The following is a 22,098-nucleotide window of genomic DNA, read 5'->3' as shown; positions in this document are numbered from 1 at the left end:
GGAGTATCGACTGTTAGGTGGAGTGGTGCAGTCATCTTGGGTGTGGTGGAATTCCGTTGAGTCAGGGATCTACCCTTGATCTGAAGGTAGATGATGGCGACAATGACATGGGTCTTCGCCTGCGAGGTTGCTACTATTTGGGCTAACGATGGCTTTTAACTTTGAACTCCTAATGAGACGGTTGGTGGTGGAAGCTATCACAGCATGGATTCTGATGTGGTTAACGTCGGCTTTGCCTATGGTGGGGTATGGCTAGTCTTCACGGTGGTCGTGCTTCCACTGCCCTTGCTAGTGGCACTGTTAGTTATGCTTCTAGGATGGTTAACGGCGACGGTAGTGGTTTTGATGACGGCGTTAATTAGCTTGGAGATGGTATGACTATAGCTAAGGTTTGGGCTTAAGGCTTTATACTTGGGTTTTCTCTTTTTCTATTTTATTTCAGGCTAAGCCTGTAAACAATCCTGAGGCTACATCCTTTGCGTAGGGTGGTCCTATAGGATTTTGAATAAGTTTGGGCTCGAACTTGAATTGGTCGATGTTAGCTCTAATAGTGTCAGGTTACTAGTTACTGGTTTCTTGGAGCTTTATTCTATAGTGATGTTAACTTATGTCAAACAACAACAAGTGTGATCTGTGACCCACCGTTGTACCGATATTGTCCCAACTGAACCCCATTAGGTGTTAAATTTTAAGCGCAAAATGCCTAGGTATAATTAGGTGTGATCCACCTACTTATAAGTTATATTTTATTAGTCATTTTTCTAATGTAGATCTTTCCTCTCCAACAAGCCTCCTTAGGTGCATCTTATCTCTAGGTCTGCACGTGCAATCAATTAACAATTCAATTCCACATTGGAAATTGGGACACAAAGTCCCATTTCGGCAGCTTGGTCAATATAACAATCCAACACCCACATCAGACACTTGGTAACAATCCAATCAGAATTTTCCGATGGCAATATGAGGAACCCAAATTTGGGCCCGTGACAATTAGAAACGCAATTGGAGAGAAACCCGCTCCGATATCATGTTAAACAATGACCAGTGTGACCCATTTTGCCTACCATTGCACCGATATTGTCCCAACTTAACCACTCATCAAGTGTTGGATTTTAATCACAAAATATCTCTATATAATTGAATGCGATCCACCTACTTATAAATTATATTTTATTTGTCATCTTTCTAATGTGAAATCTTTTCTCTCCCACAACTTAGATTACTCAAGGTAATCTAAGCAATGGTTCAATTATGACGTGCCCCGCAGAGGGTAGGTTGTTGTGTAATGTTACTAACATTTGCATTTTAAATGGATTGACACCCACAGTTGATTATTTAAAAAACAATATAAAAAAATAAAATAAAATAAAAAACTCATGCTTGTTTAGTCAATTTTAAAGCGAATGTTATGTAAATGACAGATGATGTTACATGGATTACAAACTTGAGAGCACATTAGACAATGGGGGCTTGAGGGCGCTAGCTAACTCTTAAATGAGCCCTAGTAAAGGAATGAAGATTTACATATAACTCACTGAGATGAGATTCAAGTTTCAGTCGCATAAAAGTAGGCAATTAAGCACACCAAGTATCACATTCTATAAGTACAGAATGCTAACTATAAAAACTTCCATGCTCAAGCCAAGAATATTCTGCACATATATAGGATAGTCTTGAGGTGCCAAAGAACTACAATGGAGTTAGCAACCAGTAACAAACTGGTAAAAAGGTCTCATAACCAGTAGAGCATCTTATTTATGAGTGGACTAGAGACGTTGCGTTTACAGACATGTATTAAGACAATTAGCAGCAGTTATCCGTTGTAATATGTCCTCAAAATCCACATTAAACGAGAACCCTGCAAAAGGAGCTGGATTTCAAATATTCTTCCGAGAGGAAGTAATAGATTAACAATATAGGAGCGATGTCTATCATTACCATTCAATCATTGGTATTTATTTGGGGACTCCAAGTGCTTATTACGTGACATCCCCCTTTTCTTCTTCTTCTTCGTCTCAAATGTAGGCAAATCTGGATTAGAACCATTCATGATATCAAGATACTCGAATACGCAGAAAATTAAAAAGAAAAGGCAAAAGGTTGATGTTAATATTGCCATCATTGACCCAAATAATTAGAAATATCACTAAGTAGCTACATTACTCAGTTATTTGGATTCAAGCTATAAAATGCTCATAATCTGTAACAGAAGGGCATAGCGATAAATATTAAAGGGCACTATGGATGAATGAACTCTAACTTGATAGGGTTCATTCATGCAGAAGCGGAAGAGCTAAAATGGAATTTTAGGTAAATCTTTGCATTAGTCTGATTTAGGATTTCTAGTTGGATAATACAATAACAAATTCTTGCTTAATCTTCTCAAACAAAAATGACTTTGGAATAGAGGTGCTGGAACTCCATTTATCTATTAAATGTGTTAAAGACCCTACAAAAGTGCACTCGGATAATAGGTTTTTGTAGTGTCTAAATTTCTTTTTACATCTGAACCCACTTGTGGACCCAGGCTCAAAACTGGGTCCTCCTTCCGACCCCTTTCAATCTTTAGAAGGGGGAAACTCTACCAAACAGATATGTAGGTATCTTGAGGGGGTTCAAACCCCAGACAACAGGGAAGTAAACCATGGTGCCCAACAATTTTCTACTAAAACCTCATTGGTCCACACAATTATCTTAACTTAAGGACTCTTAACAAGAGTGGAGCTATTTTCACCTCCCGAAGGTTAAGAAATACTATATTACTCAACCCAACTATTCACGGACACAGACTCATCAGGAGGAGCTGCCTTTAATGGCTGTCCCTAGTTCTATATTTCTTAGTTAATCTAGAAGGTTGTGATTGTTATTAATCTTCTTTCTTAAATGATGGTTAAGGAGGATACTTTTACGGAATGTAATAGCAGTGCTCTTCAGAAATTCTTATTGCTGTATTGTGTTTTGGGGATTCCTGAACTAGGTTAGCGCACTAAAACAACGAGTGAATCTTTAACTTCCAACTTGCCCTTCCCTTCTTAATGAATATAAACTGAAAGATCCTAATGAATAATATTAACAATTTGATTTGAAAGCTAATACAAAATCACATTCCACCAAAAAAAAAAAAAAATCATTTTCTGGAAAGAATATACAATGCAAAATATTCAAAAAGTAAAAAAGCATGAACATGTACCTCCTTCAGAATAAATTGGGTTGTAGTGCACCTCTGCCCAAAAGCTCAAACAAATTACTGCACAATATAGAACGGAATATTAAATTTCAGTCCAAATATTTATTGCATATGGTGGGGAATAACAGAGTTGAGCAAGAAAAGGGATCTGCTACTTTCCATTATCAACAAGTCAACCCAATAATTCAATTCATTTAACTCAATATTCAATTCATAAAATGTTTCAATTAAATGCCAGTTTTAACTTATATGCTCAGCTACTGTGCTTGAAGTGCTAATTGAATGCCAGTTTCAACTTATTTGCTCAGCTACTGTGCTTTAAGTGCTTACAATACCATTATCTAGACGATCAAAGATGGAACTAAAGTAATATTCTCAAGAACAATATGATGCACATGGCTTCAAACCATCATTACTATGCTGACACATCTACTCTTCACCATTTTGAGGAAACATGTACCTCAGCATCGAATTAAGAATAACGAGTTTGGATATGGTACAATCAATTATACCATGAATGGAAAAGTCACCCTCTGTTTCCTAAATTTTATTTATTGAAATACAACAAATAGGTCAACTTTCCATTTCTTTTGCATTCATCATACAGAGGAAACAAGTTTCTGATAATTCATCACGACAATGTGAGTTTTTTTTTTTTTTTTAATGAAAAAGAAATGACAAAGTGCCACGTGATTCATCTAGGAACAAGCAGAACAAAAAGAATGTGGGACAAGGGGGATAATCATCTGTGACCTACTATATATGGAAGTGACTCCATACAAATAATTACGCGGTAGCCATTGCAGGTAACAGACTACACAAGTCCCATTATGATCAATGTAATTTAACAAAATCAGTAAGACTTTCTAATCATAATTCACGGATGCTTCTTCAAAAAACATTGTTTGGCCCCGGAGGTCACCTGTGGACCAGTCATGTGCGATTTCCCAAGAAAAACACATATTATCAGAGAACTCTTTAGATTTATTACACGTGGATAGTCACTCAACTCAAAACATATTTCTAACAAAAAGTAATCCCAAGGAAAACACATGTTATCGGAAGAACTTCTTAGATTTATTACAAGTGAATGAAAAGTCACTCAATTTACCACATACTATCACTAAACAATTGTAATGAGCCCTCTTAATGAACCCACTAAGGTATGTGATGGACTACTCTACAGCTCAGACTTTCTGAGAGACAGGTTCAAGCATCAAGCAATATCAGGTGCTCAAAACAAATTAAAAAAATAATAATAAAACCTCTATAGGAAAAAGAAAAGAGTAGTTTAATTAAACACAAAGTGGTGGGAAAAAAACTCTAATAGATCTATAGAAAAAAAACGGAAATCTAAAATTTTGTTCTTAAATCAGTTGGTGGTTTTGATTGCTAGAAGTTCTGTCAGAGTTGGTATTCATATCTGATTAGAGAGTTGAGATGTATTTTGGTCAGTAGTAGTTGCTCAGCTGGCCTGATCCACTCAGTCTTTTACCAGACTACACAGATTTTGGGTTTAGATTGAATTGGGTTGGTTGTTGAAAAAGAATAGGAAGAAATGGAAATGGAAATGCTTTAGTTTTTTAACTATTCACAAAAAGCTGATAAATTTAGACTAAAAATTCTTTGGTTTAGTTCATAATCTAAAACCAAAGCTACATTGAAACATGAAACTTTTCAGGCAGTGCAGTGCCCCTCATATTCGTCAGGGAAAGAAAATGATATCAGAGTGGTACAACCAGCCTTATATACTGCAAAGTTAGTTTTATTCCTGTCAACTTGTAAGTACTTCTTTTCAGCTTTGTTCTGCTACTAACATCAGCAGGCTTTATTTCTGTGGACCTTAAAGACAAAGTCCAGCAGATTGAGCACAGAATAAAAGTACCTCGTTTCGATCTTTCAGCATTAGGAAGAATCTCAATGTAGCAGGTGTCCTTGAAAGATGTTATGACAAAAATTTTAACTCCATACTGCAATAAATCATTAACATCTGTTATGAAGCACATTGCATATACGGAGCAAACTAAATGATGTGAGCACATATGAGAGGTGTGAGCATCTTTGACAGTTGAACAAAGAAAAGATACCCTTCATATGCCCTAGTTGCAATATCATCACGTAATTGGCATCAGATCAAGTCCAATAGCAGGTTATATTCTCACATGCAGGTTTGCTCATATACTGGAACACAATTTAACCCCAAAAATTTTCAAGTTGAAACTCAGAAAGTTGAGAATTGAAATGCCTAAACTGCCAATACTTATCTGCATGTGTTCAGTTCCATAATACTTATTAAGTTCGAACAAAATGTTTTGAATTCTGCAGCCTATGAGACAAACTTCACAAAACTTACAAAACGATCCTAACAACGGTTTTTTTTTTTTTTTTTTTGGCCCTTGTGCTGAATATGTAGCACCAAACTCACTTTCATATATAAATACAATAAGAATTAAATCAATAAAAATGCATATGAGGCCTAACTGACCTCACGGGCTAGTCACAATTTCACCGATTAAAGTGGTACACAACGTTGGGAGAAAATCATTTTCTTGGCTACTATAGTCAAAACCAGTAGTAAAACTCAAGTGGAAAAGATAATTGTGAAGTTGAAGTTACATAACGACAGAAATTTAGGTTTACCATGAAACAAAAAACTGAACACTAATCTACTTTAAGTATGTGAAACAAAAGTAAAGTTGCTAAAGCATACCAAATCTGCAGCAGCCTGTAAAGTAACATGATCGCCCCACTCACCGCTCCTAATGTTAAACATGATTATTAAAGCAACATCAAATTCACCAAAATAGCAGATGATGAAATGATTTAAAAAAATTGGATGAATACCTGGACATCTTCTCCAAATAGTCATCATAAGCCATGGGAACATATCCTTCATATATCTCTGGGTATGACTTGAGCTAAGCATTCAAGATATTGCACAAATGAGACAACAAATCATAAATCCACAAATAGTAATACCAGTAAAAACCAAAGTCCTAGTTAAAAGCCAGCCATGCCAAACAAAAGAAAGAAAAAAATGGCCAACCTGATTTACAATTTGTTGTCTCACAAATTCGTGGTGTTCAGGAGATTGATAAAATTGGTCAGCTAAAGCGCGGAACTGGATTACAATGTTAGTCAGTCAAGTTGCATAAATTACATTAAGCGACATAACATGTAAACAGCTTCTACACATACAGGGTAGTCAGTGGATGAACCATATAAAAAATAGTACCTCCTCTAAGCAGTGTTCTTTGCTCAACTACATACTTCCATATTTGTTTGTTTGATGGTGTGCATGTTTGGTAAAACAAATATGCTTAAATTTTAAAGTAACTGGTTCTTTAGGTTCAGAAATTGCACCAATGCCATGTCTGAGTCATATGACTATAACAGCAAAGAACAGCTGTGCGCATTGTGTAACATTATTTACAACTAATCCTAATTAGGCCATAGAAAGAGTTTCATACTTGTGTTATTTGAAACTCATAAGCGAAAGAAGTTAACCTGACAGTTTCCATCTCCTTGGACCTTATTTTCAACCAACCCATATAACTGCAACCTACAGAAGCAAACCATTTCAGGTATCAAATTCAAATTTAGACATCATTCGGATCCATCATCCATCTACTACATTACTATTGTATTCTATGTTCTATCTGGACAAGTAATAGGTGTTTTTTAAAAAAACGCTTCCCCTGAGTACCTTAACACAACTTTCAAGTGGTAAGAGCAGAAGCAAATACAGTGATGCTATTGATATGTGACATGACTGACATCATATATGAGGACAAATATTAAACAGCAGACAAGTAAAATTTGCTTTAAGATGTCCTATGTTTATATAAATGGGTATATCAAAAATCTAACAGGATTTGGATTTAGGTCCCCAGCAAATGTATGATTGTGACTTCATTTTGCATTATGAGTTTCATAAATCCATTCCTCCAGTAAGATTTTAAATCTAAAGGTTGCCAACAAACTTAGAAATAGAATTTTTATATTTTGCAACATTAAATTAGTAGAGAGATCTGCTTATTAACAAACAGAGTGAGACTGAGGGAAATACTCTACCAAGCATTCTACAAAGAGCAACAAAACAACACCTGTCCAGAAGCCTTTGGTGATCTAAAATTGCTTGATCTAGCGAGGGTATATCACCATTAATTTTAGGAACATGCTGCACAAAACCAGCAACGAACATAAAGGTATGAACTACAGTTTGGGTATATCATTTCAAGAAGCCGAAATGTAACATATAAGACCCTTGACCTGTCAACCACCACCTACTATGTCTACTTGCCTGTTTCATATGTAGCCTTACAAGGAAAATGCACTATCACATTTATCAGAGAGGGATTCACCCTTCAACATTTCCATGGGAAAAAGGAAGAGGGGAAGAAAAACTAAGCATTAGCAACATGTGTCATGGGGCATATTTTAGCAATTGACAAAATGCAACAAAAATTATCTGATACACTGCAGCAGTATCTGAAGTCCTCAACCATAGTCTACATGCATAAATTTCGTAACAAGAAATCAAAAAGGTTCTTCAAGTGACATGAGGCCCAGGCAACTAGCATCAGAACATTACATATAACTGAAAAGCATAAAAGGTCCACCAAACCTAATCAAGGGAGAGAAAAATAAAAACGCTTTGAGATGATATCTCAAGTCTTGACCATCACCAATAATACTGTACTTACAGGGACAGGAACCATCTGGTTCAACCTCTCTCCATCAAATGTATATTCATTAGCCAGCTCTAGGGAATATGACAACTCATCTCCATAGTACGACTTTTCATCTGGGCTAGAACACGAAGTAGAAGGCCCAACTTCATCTGCCTCTGCCTGAACACTCTCCTGTCCTACAAATTGCAAATGAATTATACATAAGAACCCAAGACAAACCACCCACAGCCTGCCAAATCCAGAAACACCAGAACATATAACTCTTCAACATAACATTTACCAGAGCCATAATTTCCAATAGATTGCTGTGACCAATCTTGTGGGAAGACAGATGCTTGCAAATGCTCTACGTGCTCAGGCGCAGATCCCGGCTCGTCCTCTATATCAAGTAGTGACAGCTCTTCTTGAAGAGCATGAGCAATAAGTTCATCATATTCCACATTTATACAATCCGCATCATACACCACATCTTCCTTAAAATAATGCCCCGCATAATAATTAGTGCCATCTTGGTTAACTGAGTCACAATACCCACAATTCAAATACGGATCACCTTCAAAGAGCTGGAGTCCCCAGCGAACAACATCCGGGTCTTGCTCGTATGTAAGCATTGCCAAAATTGCTACCCTCAATGTTGTTGTGGTGGGTTAAGAGTACATTAGTTTGAACCTGCAACTACTAGAACCAATCAGCAACGTGGGAAGAAACTGGTTTCATTAACAAATCAAAAAACATAAGACAAAACAACTAGTCTCCATCATTCACTTGCTTATGTTGACTTCGAAGTTCAAAATAAAAAAAAGATGTATAATTTCTTGGAGCAAAAAATAAACATCTACATACATGCTTTTGCCCAAAAAGAAAAAAGAGATGGGTTAACCACACAAGTCAAACAGAGGAACTAATCTGATCCCAACAAATGGTCAAAATTCATGAATCTAAAGAAAGACCCAAAGAACCAATGCAGATAAGAGGGAGATGTTTCACCTTGAGCTGAGGCGCAGATCAAAGAAAGATTCGAGCTTTGAGGTGAAACAATTAGCAGAGAGTTTATTATTTAAACTAAAACGGAGAAATAACAACTGGGTTTTACTTATGAAAAAGAATAATATGTATTAGTGGGTTGTACAGGTAATAGCTGGGCGGGATCGAGACGCCACAGAAAGCAGAGAGAGAGACTGAGAGAGAGAGAGAGAGAGAGAAGGGAACAGTGAGGTAGCTAGGGAACAGTGAAAAGGAATTTTTTTTTTTTTTTTTTTTTTTTTTTTTTTGGAGAATGAGTGAAAAGGAATATGAGGAGAGAGAGAGAGAAGCAGCAAACGGCCAAAGTGGTAAGTGACGGAAGTCACGAGGTTGGGTTCAGTGTTTCAAGGCCATTATTTGTACCAGACTACCTGCCTATTGTTATACGCCAGTACAACGCGGCAGTCGTAGGGGAGACACTGATAATGCATTTTACTTTTTTCACTTTCTTTTACAAACTAAGAGAATCTCTCTAATGGAATAGTCGAAATGCTTGTGTCAATTTCAAATTTGAAAGGCCGATGTGTCGATTGTTATTTTGATAAATTTCTACTCCAATTGATAGGTTAAATTTAAATATTATTATATTATTTTTTTTAGAATATTTTATAACAAAAATAAACCATTTTTTTCCCCCAATATCTCTCACTTCTTCTTCTCTGTTTTTCTTGCTGCACAACTTCACTTCATCTCTCTATGGTAATACACTGGTTTTGACAAAACACCAATTCCTTCTTCTTCTACATGTTTCGAACCCCAATTTCCAGATTTGCCACACTTCTCATAAACTCAAATCCCATTAAATTCTTATTCACGGACCCAATTCCCATAATCACACAAAAAAAAAAACTCAAATCTTTGGTGCCAAACAAAAGCTCATCAAAATGTCATCCCAGCAAATCCTACCTGTAACATACCACTCACCATCTTCAAATCTCGCCACCACTAAGACAAACATATATCATGAAGGTTTTTCATGAGTTAATTTGGTCTGGGTAAGATGGAAGAGAGAGAGTTTTAGTCTGTTATTCTCTTATGATTTTATTAGAATTCTAGTCGAAATCGAACTCATCCATGGTGAGCAGCTACTCGTGGTGAGGTTGGGGACATAGAGGTTTTGGTCTATTCATGGTGAGAATGAGCTATTCGTGGTAAGGAAATCTGAGTAGGAATCTGAAGGGTTTGGTCTGGGTAGGAAGAACGATAGAGAAGAGAAGAAAGGAGAGAGAAGGAAAGGGAGAGAGGGAGAGAGGGAGAGAGAAACAATAAAAAATAAAATGACAGTTTCTTTGCCTCTGTCCAATTTGACAGCCCAAGTCCATAAGTCATTTACACGTAGAATAAGATATATGGGTTGGAGTTGTTTGGTATGTTTTTTGTTACCAGTAGAGACCTCCACGTGGATTTGACATCTCCATTTGAGATGGTCTAAGCTAACAACCAGCAATGCCAAAGTTCTTGTGTACTTTGGAATTTCAAAGCGAAAGTTCTTTAGTAAGATAATGGATTATTGAAATTCAAAAGCCAGATTTGTTCGGTTAGTCTCTCTTTGCAATATATTTTACATTATAATGGAGATTTTTCTATTGAAAAGGAGTGGGTGTCAATCTATTAAAATGAAGATGTAACCAATATTACCACAACAACTCCTCTTGTGAGGGCTACGTCAATATTGAGCCATTACCTAGACTACCCTCATTTTTATTTTAATACCTTCCTTTTTTCTTTCATCCAAACACACCATAAGCTAGATAGACTATGAGAATGTCACTATTTAGAATAAACTCCAAGTAACACGTAATTTGACAATACTAAGATTAATATTGACAAAGTCAAATAAAAACCCTAATTTATTCCTAAAAGAACTAGGACCAGCATACATGAAGAAGTATCCCCCGTATTATCTACCAAGACAGTGATTTCCTCATCCATGTGCAAAGCTCGCTTAGCTCTAGCCTCCTTCGATTTAGGAGTCCTCTTTTTCTTAGGATTTTTATCTCCAGCAGCTGTAACCTTCACTTTCCAAGACTTCACATCTTCAAACTCAAGCCTATTTTGAACTCCAACAAGTTTAGCCAACTCGGCGTTTTTTTTCGGTGGAGCACCAACATGACCTTTCTTTTAGGTAGATCAAGCTGAGGTTCAAAATAAAGGGCCACTAAAGGAGTAGGGTCCCCAATCTGCTTGGTCATCTTACCATACGTGAAAAGTCATGAACACACTATGCTTCACCCCAAAAATACTTGGAGTCGTCTTAGTCGACAGAGTAGCAACCTTAGTAGGAGCTTTTAGTGTCTCAGTCCAAAATCTTCCAATCTGAGCAGCCAATTCCTGTGTAGGACACCTTCGGAATGGAGAACAGCAATGAGCAAGGCTTCAAGGCAAACGGATTTGGAATTTGAGCCTAAGCAAACATATTTGAAAGCCACACTATACCCAGCACAGATGCTTGACCCTGTGCTCTAGTAGCCCCTAACAACGAAGGAATCACCTGAAGACCAGCCACCACCCTACTAGGGTTAGGGTTAGAGTAAGGGTTTAAAGAATCTCGAGTTGATGCGACCAAGACATCAGACTAATCGAAGCAGCCTTACTTAGGGTTTTCAAGGCGACCACAGGTTCAATAAAACCTTACTACCCTTTCATACTTAAATCACTACGGGAAAAAAGGTCATTTACGGCGCGCAAAACATGCCCTAAATGACATTTCACAGCGTGCAAAAATAGGCCCTTAAAGACCGCGTCGTAAATGATACTTATAATTTACGACGTGCAAAAATTTACGGCGTGCATTTTGTACGTCGTAAATAAGCTAAATTGACAACACGCATTGCACGCCGTAAATGTCATTCTGATTTCAAAAAAAAAAAAATAACAAATATCAATTCATTTCTGTCCAGGAAAACATGTATAACAGACTAAGAGTAGAACAAAGAAAGAAACACTTAATTGAATGTTAATAATCCACTTCAATTACAAAACTATTGAAGTGTAAGAATTCATATATAATAACAATACCTATTGATCCTAATCTATAGAAAACTGCATTCCAGCTTTCAACCTATACACTAAAACAAACATATGAACTCAATCTGTTGCCAGAAATGATGGAGCCAAACATATTGCTGTCAACATTGGAGCCACTCCTCAATTAACCCCTGCAATTATGAAACTATATATATCAAGTAACTAATGTGATGAAGATGCTGGATCAGTGCCAAAACAAAAGGAGATATCAAAAGCAGTCATATCAAATACCTCATAAATTGAAAATGCAAGCTCTCATTCTCTTCCAAGCAAAACTAGACTACTCATCTACGCTTACTGTCCTGCACGAAAACCCCCCGAATTATTAACAGATAAACTAAGTTTAGACAAAGTAATATTGCAATTGTTCCAGGGTCACACCAACAGTGCAGCCATTAGCCATATCATGTCCAGTTGTTCCAGGGTCACCCCAATATTGCAGCCATTAGCCATATCATGTCCAGACATTTACTGAAACAAAATAGAAGTGCAACATACCAAATGTAAAAGAAACTCTTCATCAAAATTAAATAAAAATTATAATTGTTAACAAATAAACATTTCATAATTTGATGGTACAATTGAAAGCTTTACAAAACGAAAGCTTGACAAGGTCTTAGGTTAACCACTTGATAACTGAAAGCTTAATATGGTTCAGCGTTGATAACAAAATGCATTCATTGCAATTGAAAAAATGAGAAACTTTTTAAATTAAAAAAATTAAGTTCAGAGTTGCATCTTCTGATGATATTTAAATTGCAACAGAGATAATACAGATGGCTTTCTACTCTTCAAGTCCTTCATTGCAATAGATTTCTCATACTAAAGTTCCATACCATTTCTAAAAGGTTTCATGTATTGCCAATAATCTCAAGCTTATTTGAGTCGTGATCTGTATCTTCTTTCTTTTTTGTACTACTTTCAGTTTTGCCAAATAGAACGCAAAATCAATTCAAAATATGAATTGTTAACTGGAAAAGTGGCATATCCAAACAAATCCAGACTAACTATGTGGACTTTACCAGACAAGCAAGACAAATTAAAGAATCCAGAAGGCACCACTATTGCTCTGGAACAATAACATTCATCACCACCAGAACAATCGCTCATTCCAACATAAATCTAAAGCACACACATTGAGCAAATGAAATCACCTTCTGGAAGCCAACCATAACTGTGGCGAGTGATGGAAAGCGTGGAAGTCATCAAAAACGAAGCTGTGGTAGGGTAGCATCAACTCCACTCAGAAGCTCAATTCAACAGTTCACCTGCAGCAACCACAAATCACATTCAATCAGCTCACAACTTAATTAATTTATTAGAATACAAGTGAAAGGCCAAACATTCCCTCACCTTTTCCGAGAGTGAACTTCAAAGGCGTACCCGTAGCGCCGCTCAAATCAAATAGTGTAATGTACTTAATTCAAACAGAATCGCAATCAATTTCAATCCAATGCAATCAAAACGATTCCAGAAAAGCTCAAATTCGAAAAGCACAAAGAAAAACAGAGTGAAGTTCACGCACCTTCAACCTCGTGACCGCTCTTCGGGGTTTCCGAATCCTTCACTTTCATTGAGGAGGTTCTTCTTCAATCCCTGATTTCCGATCTCTTCTGGCCGACATAGAGAACAGGCCTGTCGCAGCCTTGGTGATACCCTGCCTTTCCGATGCTTATACCTACAAATCCAGAACAATTGGTTTAATTGGTTGGACTTAGGGTTTGGAGATGAACGGAAAGAGGGCTTACGACACCGACGAGCTCACATCGCTACGCTCCTCGTCACCGTCATCGACCAGAAGCATCATCGGTCCTTGAGTCGGCGTCGGACTTCTGAATATCGCTTGGGCTTTCGGCGGATCGAGAGGACAGTTAGAGAGAGAGAGAGCTGAGATTTAGGACTGATCACTCTTTCAATCCTAATGTTTAACTCTTCTTTTTCATTCGAGAGGGAAGTTTAACTTATAACCAAATATTTCGGTGCTTGCCGCGCTTCTGCATAATTACAGCGCGCAGGGAAGGTCCATCTTAAACAATGAAAAAATTATATCATTAAAAGCGTGCATCTACTGCACGCCGTAAAAAAAGTCACAAAGGAGTACTATTTATAGCGTGTTTTTATTGTACGTCGTGAATGATCATCATTTACGGCATGCATTTAATACACGCCATAAATAGCGTGTCGTGAAAGATCACTTTTCCTATAGTGAATATCATAGTCTTCGACTCCCTAGAGGTGAAGTCAGAGATAAATGTAGATAAGCCTGTCTCATCGGATCCAAAATGGAATGGGTGATCCAAACACGCACATTGTTATCGCAGCAAATCCTCGGCTTGTCAACAACACTATTTGGCTTAGTGTGGTTTTTGACATGGCTCTGGCTTCCTCCGTCATTAGAGCTAGTGGTAGACCAAAAATTTCCACCTAGATGGGGATGCTAAGGATCAGTACCTGACCAGTGTCACACAGCCCATCGAAATCCATCAGTGCAAACAACAATCTCCCAAAGAACAAGGGACCACCGTGACCGTTTTTGTTCTTTCCGAGTTAATCTAATTGTAGGGAGCCTACCCTATATTGGTGGAAAGGCAAGCCGCTGGAACTGTTTTTTTGACTAGTGATATTAATTTATCTGGAAAAAAAAATGAAAACAACAAAAAGATAAATGTTGTTAAATTTAAAGGTGTAAACAAGCTGAGCTGAGGCGAATACCAAGATGATCAAGCTCAGCTCATATGTTATTTATTCATGAGCTCGAGCTTGACTAAAGCTTGAATTATTTGTTTCAAGTTCAAGTTTGACTCAGCTTGATTGATTTTGTCCAATTTTGATCTCAGGTTGGTTCAATCTTAAATTTCTTCAAGTAAGATGTTGAAAAATTATAAAACATATATAAAAAAAATTACGTAAGTAATTATAATCTCACTCAGGTGGTTAGTTGACTCAGTACATAATCGTACTCAATTATTGTTGAATTTAGATCCAAACGTAATAATTATTAATATCAGTTAATAATTAATATTATATACCAAAATGAATAGTTTAACTCAAATCTTCAATAATACCTAAAAGAAAACAAATATTTTACTCAACTAAATATTTAAGGGAGAGCTTCTAATGAGGACCACGAAAATAAAAACTTCATGAACACTTTCTAATCAACGGTTTGGAAGACCCACTATTCGATTACATTACCATGTTGACCATTGGATTTTGAGTAGGGCTGTCAATTCCGACACGACCCGATAACACGACTCAAAACCCGCACGAAATAAAGCGGGTTGAATCCGCACGATTAAAAAGCGGGTTGAACCCGCACGATTAAAAAGCGGGTCTACCGTGGGTCAACCCGCCATGACCCATTTAATAAATGGGTCGGCCACGGGTCAACCCGCCATTACGAAGTGAACCCGTATAACCCGATTATGCTATACTTCTTCTTGAAATTTTGGACGTTGGGAGTATTTGATCATAGGATTAGATAATTTGAAATATTTTGCTTTATAATTATTAGATTTAATTATTTATGAATATATAAAATTATTTATATTCTTCGTCTTGTGGAGTTTTTAGTGAATTTAATCAATTTATGCATTTTTTTTAGTTAAATGGGTCGCATTATTAACCCTTAAATGGGTCATTTTGTCTAACACGACACGACCTATTTGTTAAATGGGTTAAGCGGGTTGGAAACGGGTAACCCATTTAATAAATAGGTTGGGTTTGGGTTTAAATTTTTGACACGATTATTAAATGGGTTAGGTTTGAGTTTGTATCTTGTAACACGACAAATACCTTGACCCGACACGACCCATTGACAGCCCTAATTTTGAGCTTCACTCCTATGGACCGCTTTATCATCTAATGGAAAGTAAGCCTTGAGCCACTTGTCTTTACGTTGAATTTGTGAAACCATCTTATTCTTACAAATGCGTGAAGTGAGACAACGAAAGACAAGAGAACAAGGATGTGACCACTAACCTCATAAATCTCTGACCTGTGAGTATAAGGGCTCACATTACGCCTTACACTCATGTTTTCAGGTATCATATTCATCATCGCTCATCTAGCCAAGAGGTAAGACTGGAACAAGCAAGAGTGTCCACTTCCTCCCCTCCCCGTTAAAAAGATAGATCTAGGGATGAGTCCTCCTTAGGCCCCTTGAGAAAAATTCACTCCGAACGGAATGTCGAATTAGTTAGAACCACCTCATTCTCATCTTACCATCCTTAGAAAGTATATCACGTCTAAAGGGTTAACCAAATTAACTTTCGATAAAATGGATATAATGAGAGTTGCAATAGAGACTTTTATAGAGGTTTTCCTCTAGATAAGCTTAGTATTGATGAGGTTGTGGTCAAGATTTGTAAGAAACTAATCACTAATATTCGAGATTTTCTTACATTGCCCAATATCTCTAAAAATGAGATAAATACATATGAGAATCAATGCAATGACTTGACATTACTTTATTTTTCAGGAGCATGTGCTAGAAAACAAAGAAGCTTATAGGAGTAGAATGTATTAAAAAGTTCATCCAGGTGTTTTCCCTCAACCCTTTCGAACCTTTTGACAATTTGTTAGGTGAAATGTTGATCCTCATACCCAAAAGTCAGAGATTCTAATGGTTAATTGGTAGCAACATCGTAGTTTTATAATAATTTATTTTTAGGGTGATGTCACCAATTGTTGGAATCTCCGACTTTTGGGTATGAAGACTAATATTTCGCCTAACAAATTGCCAAAAGGTTCGATAAGGTTGAGGGAAATCATCTTAAAGACACTACTACAAAAAGTGCATTAGACAACGGTGGAAATCTGTTGTGTGATTTAGGCTATGTCTGTAGTCTATCTCGATGTTGTGTGATAAGCATGCTCCAACAACGGTGAAACACCGTTGTGTGTTGATCATAGAGTCAACGCTTTAGTTATAACCGTTGTACAGATTCTGCGCATGCCAATGCCAGAAATTGGATGCAGCGCATTCAATTGTTGCTTCGGTGGTGGTCAGACAACAGAAGTAAGTATCACCTTGTTGTTGGTTAACTTCTCACACAACAGAAAAGTGACACTCAGACAACGGACGTAATATCATACTGTTGTTGGTTAACATATCATACAACAGAAAAGTATGTGAACTGGTGTTGATTGTTCCTTACCACTGCAGATATCATAAAGTAACTGTGGTGTGATAGTTATAGAAATATTGGTTAACAACCAAACAACTGTTGTATGTATGAGGCTTAGTGTTGAATTCTTCACAAGTCATACAACTGATACATATTTGTTCTGTTGTGTGATAATAATGAGACAACAAAATGTTATAGGGATCGTTCTGTGATTTCGCATTGGACAACTGATACCTATTTGTTCTGTTGTGTGAGTATTAATGAGACAACAAAATTTTATAGGGACCATTGTGTGATTTAACATTGGACAACTGATATCGGTTGGTTCTGTTGTGTGAGTATTAATGAGACGACATATGCGTATTCATACAACGTAATGTAATTCACTATTGTTCGTCCATTATCGATATTCTACCTGAAATATTTGCACAAATATAATGCTCAATATATATTATGTAATGAAGTACTCTAATTCAAGCGTCTAATGTACCAAAAGAGCTAGCATTTGTCAATCATCCATACATTCAAGTATCTATACAATGAAACCAAAAAAGGAAGCAGCTTGATGGCTGCTGCATTCTAACTAATAATGAAAAACAGCAAAAGCTGATACAATATATACTTGTCCAAAAATATGCACATATGCAGCTGCTACATATATGGCTCCTACATAAAAGGGTCACTACTTTCCAGTTGCTCAATCCACTCCTACATATATGGCTCCTGCACAGAAGCAAGAGCAAGCTCTTCAAGCATAACAGCTGCACATAGCAGAGTATAAAACAATGAGTAGAAAAAAAGAACTTGGTCTGATTAAGTCATAGAAGAAAAGGTTGGAAAAGAGAGAGAAGAGCTATAAGACAAAAATCAAAAGGAATCAAACAAAAGAAAATAAGAGACAGATGAATATATGTATATAAAAAAATTTCCTCTATCTTGTTTAAAAAATTTCTCGAGTAAGAATCTAAATAAATCGATCAGCATTAGAGGAAATCTCTTGCTTAATTCTCGCTTTACATCCTCGCATGGCAAATGTCTCCCAGAATCAGCACCATAAATCACCAGAGCTCTTACAAACCTTGAAAGTCCCACACAATTATCAATAAAACCTTTCTTTAAATCTTTGTTATTGTTATTTTTGTAAACATTAATGAAACCATCGTGACAGGAGTAGTAGATATTGTATTCAATCTCACATTTTGCTTCATGCCTAAAAACCTCATTCACATAATAATGTTTTTCCTAATTTTAAAACTTTTGAAGCCCTTACTGACAATCAGTAGGAAGATAATATCGCTCTGTGATACTCATTAGTATCGGATGATACTCTAGTAGCCAAAAATTATCTGTAGTAGAGTTTCAAATCATTTTATAAAAGTATTGTAACTCCCGGTTGGAGTTATCATCCCCCAATATGCTCTTCAAGAATGCCTAAAAAGATGATATCGTTCCATGATACTCATTAGTATCGGATGATACTCCAGTAACCAAAAATTATCTATAATAGAGTTTCGAATCATTTTATAGGAGTGTTGTAACTTCTGGTTAGAGTTATCACCTCCCAATATGCTTTTCAAGAATCCCTAAAAACCTCATTCACATAATAATGTTTTTCCCAATTTTCAAACTTTTAAAGTCCTAAATGACAATCAGTAGGAAGACGATATGGCTTCATGATACTCATTAGTATCGGATGATACTCCAATAGCCAAAAATTATCCGTAGTAGAGTTTCGAATCATTTTATAGAAGTGTTGTAACTCCCGATTGGAGTTATCATCTCCCAATATACTCTTCAAGAATGTTAAAAGTACCAATTTCAATTCCAGATCCAATGGACTGTTGAGATTTAGATCTACTTCAACAGAATTCACAAATATTCAAATACTTCTCACTTGCCCAGTTTGTCTTCCCATTTTGTAATGGCCATCAAATGACCGAACCGTTTTCTTGACAAAGCGACTGTGAATATCTCGGATCCTGCTAGCATTTCGACCCGGCTTCATAATTCAGACGGAAACTGACCCCTTAGTTTGTTTTCAGTCATCATAGAGGATGCCTTCATAAGAAATTAATAATGGATTAATGACCAAGTGTGTTCTCAAACCATGTACAATGGGTGAATTATCTACAGCCCGACTTCTTGATCCTTCTCCCTTACTAGTAGACTCAACTAAAGACATAAATTCGTCAAGCCCTGTAACTTTCTCCCTGTCCTCGTATTTCTTATTTCTCTACTTGTGTGGAATTATTCATAAAGGTAGTATAATCAAAGCATATTAGCAAACCACGTATTTCAGAGATTTTCAAAGCATATTAGCGAACCATGTATCTTTTTTGAAATCATAAATACAACTAGAATTTCGTTATATTTGTCCGTATTTTAGATATATTAGAAAATAATGATCAAACCAAGTATAATCATGTTGAGACCGAACTCCAAAATATTTGGAATCTTATTGATTCTTTATTTGATTGGATAAATCATGTTACAAAGTACACACTAGATTATGTCGATCATAAATGAGAAGATGTTATCAAAATATGCATATAATGAAAAATTGTTAAGTTAGACAAGTACAACAAACGTTTAAACAATGTAATCGATTAGCTTTTACCAAGTATATCAGAAATATAAGTAAGCAACTTTTATCTTAACTAATGTTTCACCATATATATATGTACATGTTATGAACTAATTCAACATTCGTAACAACAAAGGTGAATTTGTGGTGACTAGAATCATTTCCCTTTTCGGCATCTCAACTCCAAGACATGCGGAGAGTTTCTTAATTTCCACCGGGTTGAAACTAGCATTGGAACGGAAGGTGTTAGAAAATTTCTATATCTGATTTTTCCTTTCGATCTCGATGTTATCGAACAGTAGATCTATTTATTTATATATTTTAGTTTGGTTTAGTTGTTTTCTTTTTCCACTTTGATGAACAAATCTGCAAAATAAAGTCAACTAAAAGCAAGAGTTGAATGTAGATTATTAGTTATCTTCTTACAAAAATAGTTTTTTTATATATCCATGTTTTTGGACCTGTTTTTTTTACTACTTGCCGAACTATACCAGTATAATTCAAAGCTAATGACCGGCGTCCTCAAAGGGCATCTTTTCCCATCTGGAACCATCGGCAAGGTTCCAGAGAGTTGTTTAAAACCCCAACCTTCCAACACCCTAAACCCTAAACACTCTCACATTTCACTAGGCTTGGGATTCATTTCTTTAGCATCGGCAACAAACGTCATCGTTGCAACCGAGGGGGTATTGGAGAAGATGTTTTTGAGCATCTCGAGAACCAAGCTTGAACCCGCAATCGACATCTAGTGCGAAATAAAAATGGTTTATCAATGAAAAATCTATCTTCCTGGTTAAAAAAAAATACACGTATAATTCAAACTAATAAATTTGACATATTGCATTCTTTAGACCGAATATTTTACCGTGTCGTTAAATCAAGTAAATCGAATAATACACGTACGTTTTTTTTTACTGAATTATACACGTCTCGTTTTTTACTAACTATGGTTATCAATGCAATTCAAGATGAAGAGGAGAGTTTCGAGTCTAATCTGATGGACACCTGTTGAAGACTTGAAGGGGATTAAAACGAGTTTGGGTGCCTTCTCTTTCTTTATTTGTCACTATGTTTCTCGTTGTTGTAATGCTACTACACATGATGTAGCTCAATTTGCACTCTGCAACAGAGCTATTGCACTTGATTAGAGTGCCCAATCTGACTATCATATTACATCAAGCTGACAGCTGGAATTCCGCTTTGTAAATGATATGTTTCCTATCTTCAATTATTTGTAATCTTTTTTCAATGAAACGAAGTACTTAGTTTCTTTAACAAAAAAAAAAACTAACTCAGTATTTATATAAACATGGAGGTTACATGCGGAAGAAATAGATATTGAATTCACAAACATGTGGTCATAACTCATTTTCTTAGTGATTGAGGTATTAATTCTATGCTAGCTACGTTCATAAATTTAACATTCCCACTATTGAGGTTGAATGCATAACATTTGGGATATCTATAAGTTCTCTACGTTTTCAATAAATACTCATTTAGTTATCATAAAGAAATAATTGATATAATTTAGAAAAAAATGGCATTACCTTGACTCCATAAGAGTAAGAAAGAGAGCCCCCCTTGTATTCGACAGTTTTATTAATCAAGGCTTGAGGGCAACCGCACCGGCTCTTTATTCAAAAAAAAAAAAAAGAGTAAGAAAGAGAGCCATATATTAGTTTAAGGATACAATACGGACAATCATAGGTTGAAAGCATAAAAAGTTACCATCAACACCTCATAATTCATATTTTCCTAGAGTTTGTCTTCTAAATCCTAACTTTTGAAAGTAAAAAAAAATTGATGTTAATAGATAAATTTGTAAACTTATGAATGGATAGTTGGTATAGAAATGCAAATAAAATATGGTAAAACATGTCGATGCTTAACAAGCACATTTATGTTATATGCAATCATACTCGGGTGCTTGCAGGGTTGGAGAACCTCTGATGGCGCGGACGCAAGCAGACACAGTGAAAAATATGAATCAAAAGGTTAGCTAGCACAAAACAAATTAAGAATCCTCCAACGTCAATCAAGAAGACTTAGATGAAATCACCAAAGAGAGGAAGAGACCACGTCGAGAAAAAAATAACGCAAGAAGAACGTCGAATGAAATGTAGAGATTAGAGACAAGAGGCTATCACTCAAGGGCGGCTAGAGTTTGTCAAAGCTATAAAAGGCACCGGAGAGATGCACACGTTGTACATTTTTCATTTAAAAAGTAGGCTTCATTATCAAGAAGACTTGGCTAATTCTTCAATTAATGTTATTTTGTAATTTTTGTTTTTTTATTCGAATTTTGTAATTTGTTGAAAAACTAATTCCTTTTGCTTTGGACCTTTTTTTTTTTTTTTTTTTGACAATTACTTTGACGTTTGGCCTTTCAATAAAACACAAACAAATCTTAGGTCGCCCCTCCATGCAGAAATTAATGCGTTACAGTAGGGGATC

At 36.2% G+C, this 22,098-nt stretch overlaps 1 protein-coding gene and 1 long non-coding RNA gene across 8 annotated transcripts; both read right to left on the bottom strand.

Moving 5' to 3' along the window:
• Positions 1-1,488: 1,488 nt before the first annotated feature.
• Positions 1,489-9,071, bottom strand: LOC133733742 (OVARIAN TUMOR DOMAIN-containing deubiquitinating enzyme 12-like). 2 transcript variants are annotated; one of them, XM_062161381.1, is made up of 12 exons: positions 8,869-9,070; positions 8,162-8,550; positions 7,894-8,057; positions 7,294-7,367; positions 6,695-6,749; positions 6,234-6,308; positions 6,032-6,105; positions 5,898-5,946; positions 5,073-5,157; positions 3,191-3,247; positions 1,939-2,031; positions 1,489-1,858 (listed from the first exon to the last, which is right to left on the bottom strand). In XM_062161381.1, the coding sequence occupies exons 2-11, from the start codon at positions 8,490-8,492 to the stop codon at positions 1,946-1,948; spliced, it is 1,050 nt and encodes a 349-aa protein (XP_062017365.1). In that variant the 5' UTR covers positions 8,493-8,550; positions 8,869-9,070; the 3' UTR covers positions 1,489-1,858; positions 1,939-1,945. The 2 variants fall into 2 exon arrangements, 1 of the variants encoding a protein (XP_062017365.1); XR_009857864.1 differs by lacking the exons at positions 1,489-1,858; positions 5,073-5,157 and having other exon boundaries at positions 1,966-2,031; positions 8,869-9,071.
• Positions 9,072-11,831: 2,760 nt separating this feature from the next.
• LOC133733077 (uncharacterized) lies at positions 11,832-13,994 on the bottom strand. 6 transcript variants are annotated; one of them, XR_009857479.1, is made up of 5 exons: positions 13,680-13,994; positions 13,457-13,609; positions 13,285-13,348; positions 13,086-13,199; positions 11,832-12,402 (listed from the first exon to the last, which is right to left on the bottom strand). It is a non-coding gene; the product is annotated as an uncharacterized LOC133733077 (long non-coding RNA). The 6 variants fall into 6 exon arrangements; XR_009857480.1 differs by having other exon boundaries at positions 13,697-13,994; XR_009857478.1 differs by having other exon boundaries at positions 13,689-13,992.
• Positions 13,995-22,098: the final 8,104 nt, after the last annotated feature.

This window comes from Rosa rugosa, chromosome 2 (genome assembly GCF_958449725.1).
Source record: "Rosa rugosa chromosome 2, drRosRugo1.1, whole genome shotgun sequence".
NCBI classification, from domain to species: Eukaryota; Viridiplantae; Streptophyta; class Magnoliopsida; order Rosales; family Rosaceae; genus Rosa; species Rosa rugosa.
Note: the sequence above shows the minus strand (reverse complement) of the source record. Positions and strands in the feature narration are given on the sequence as shown.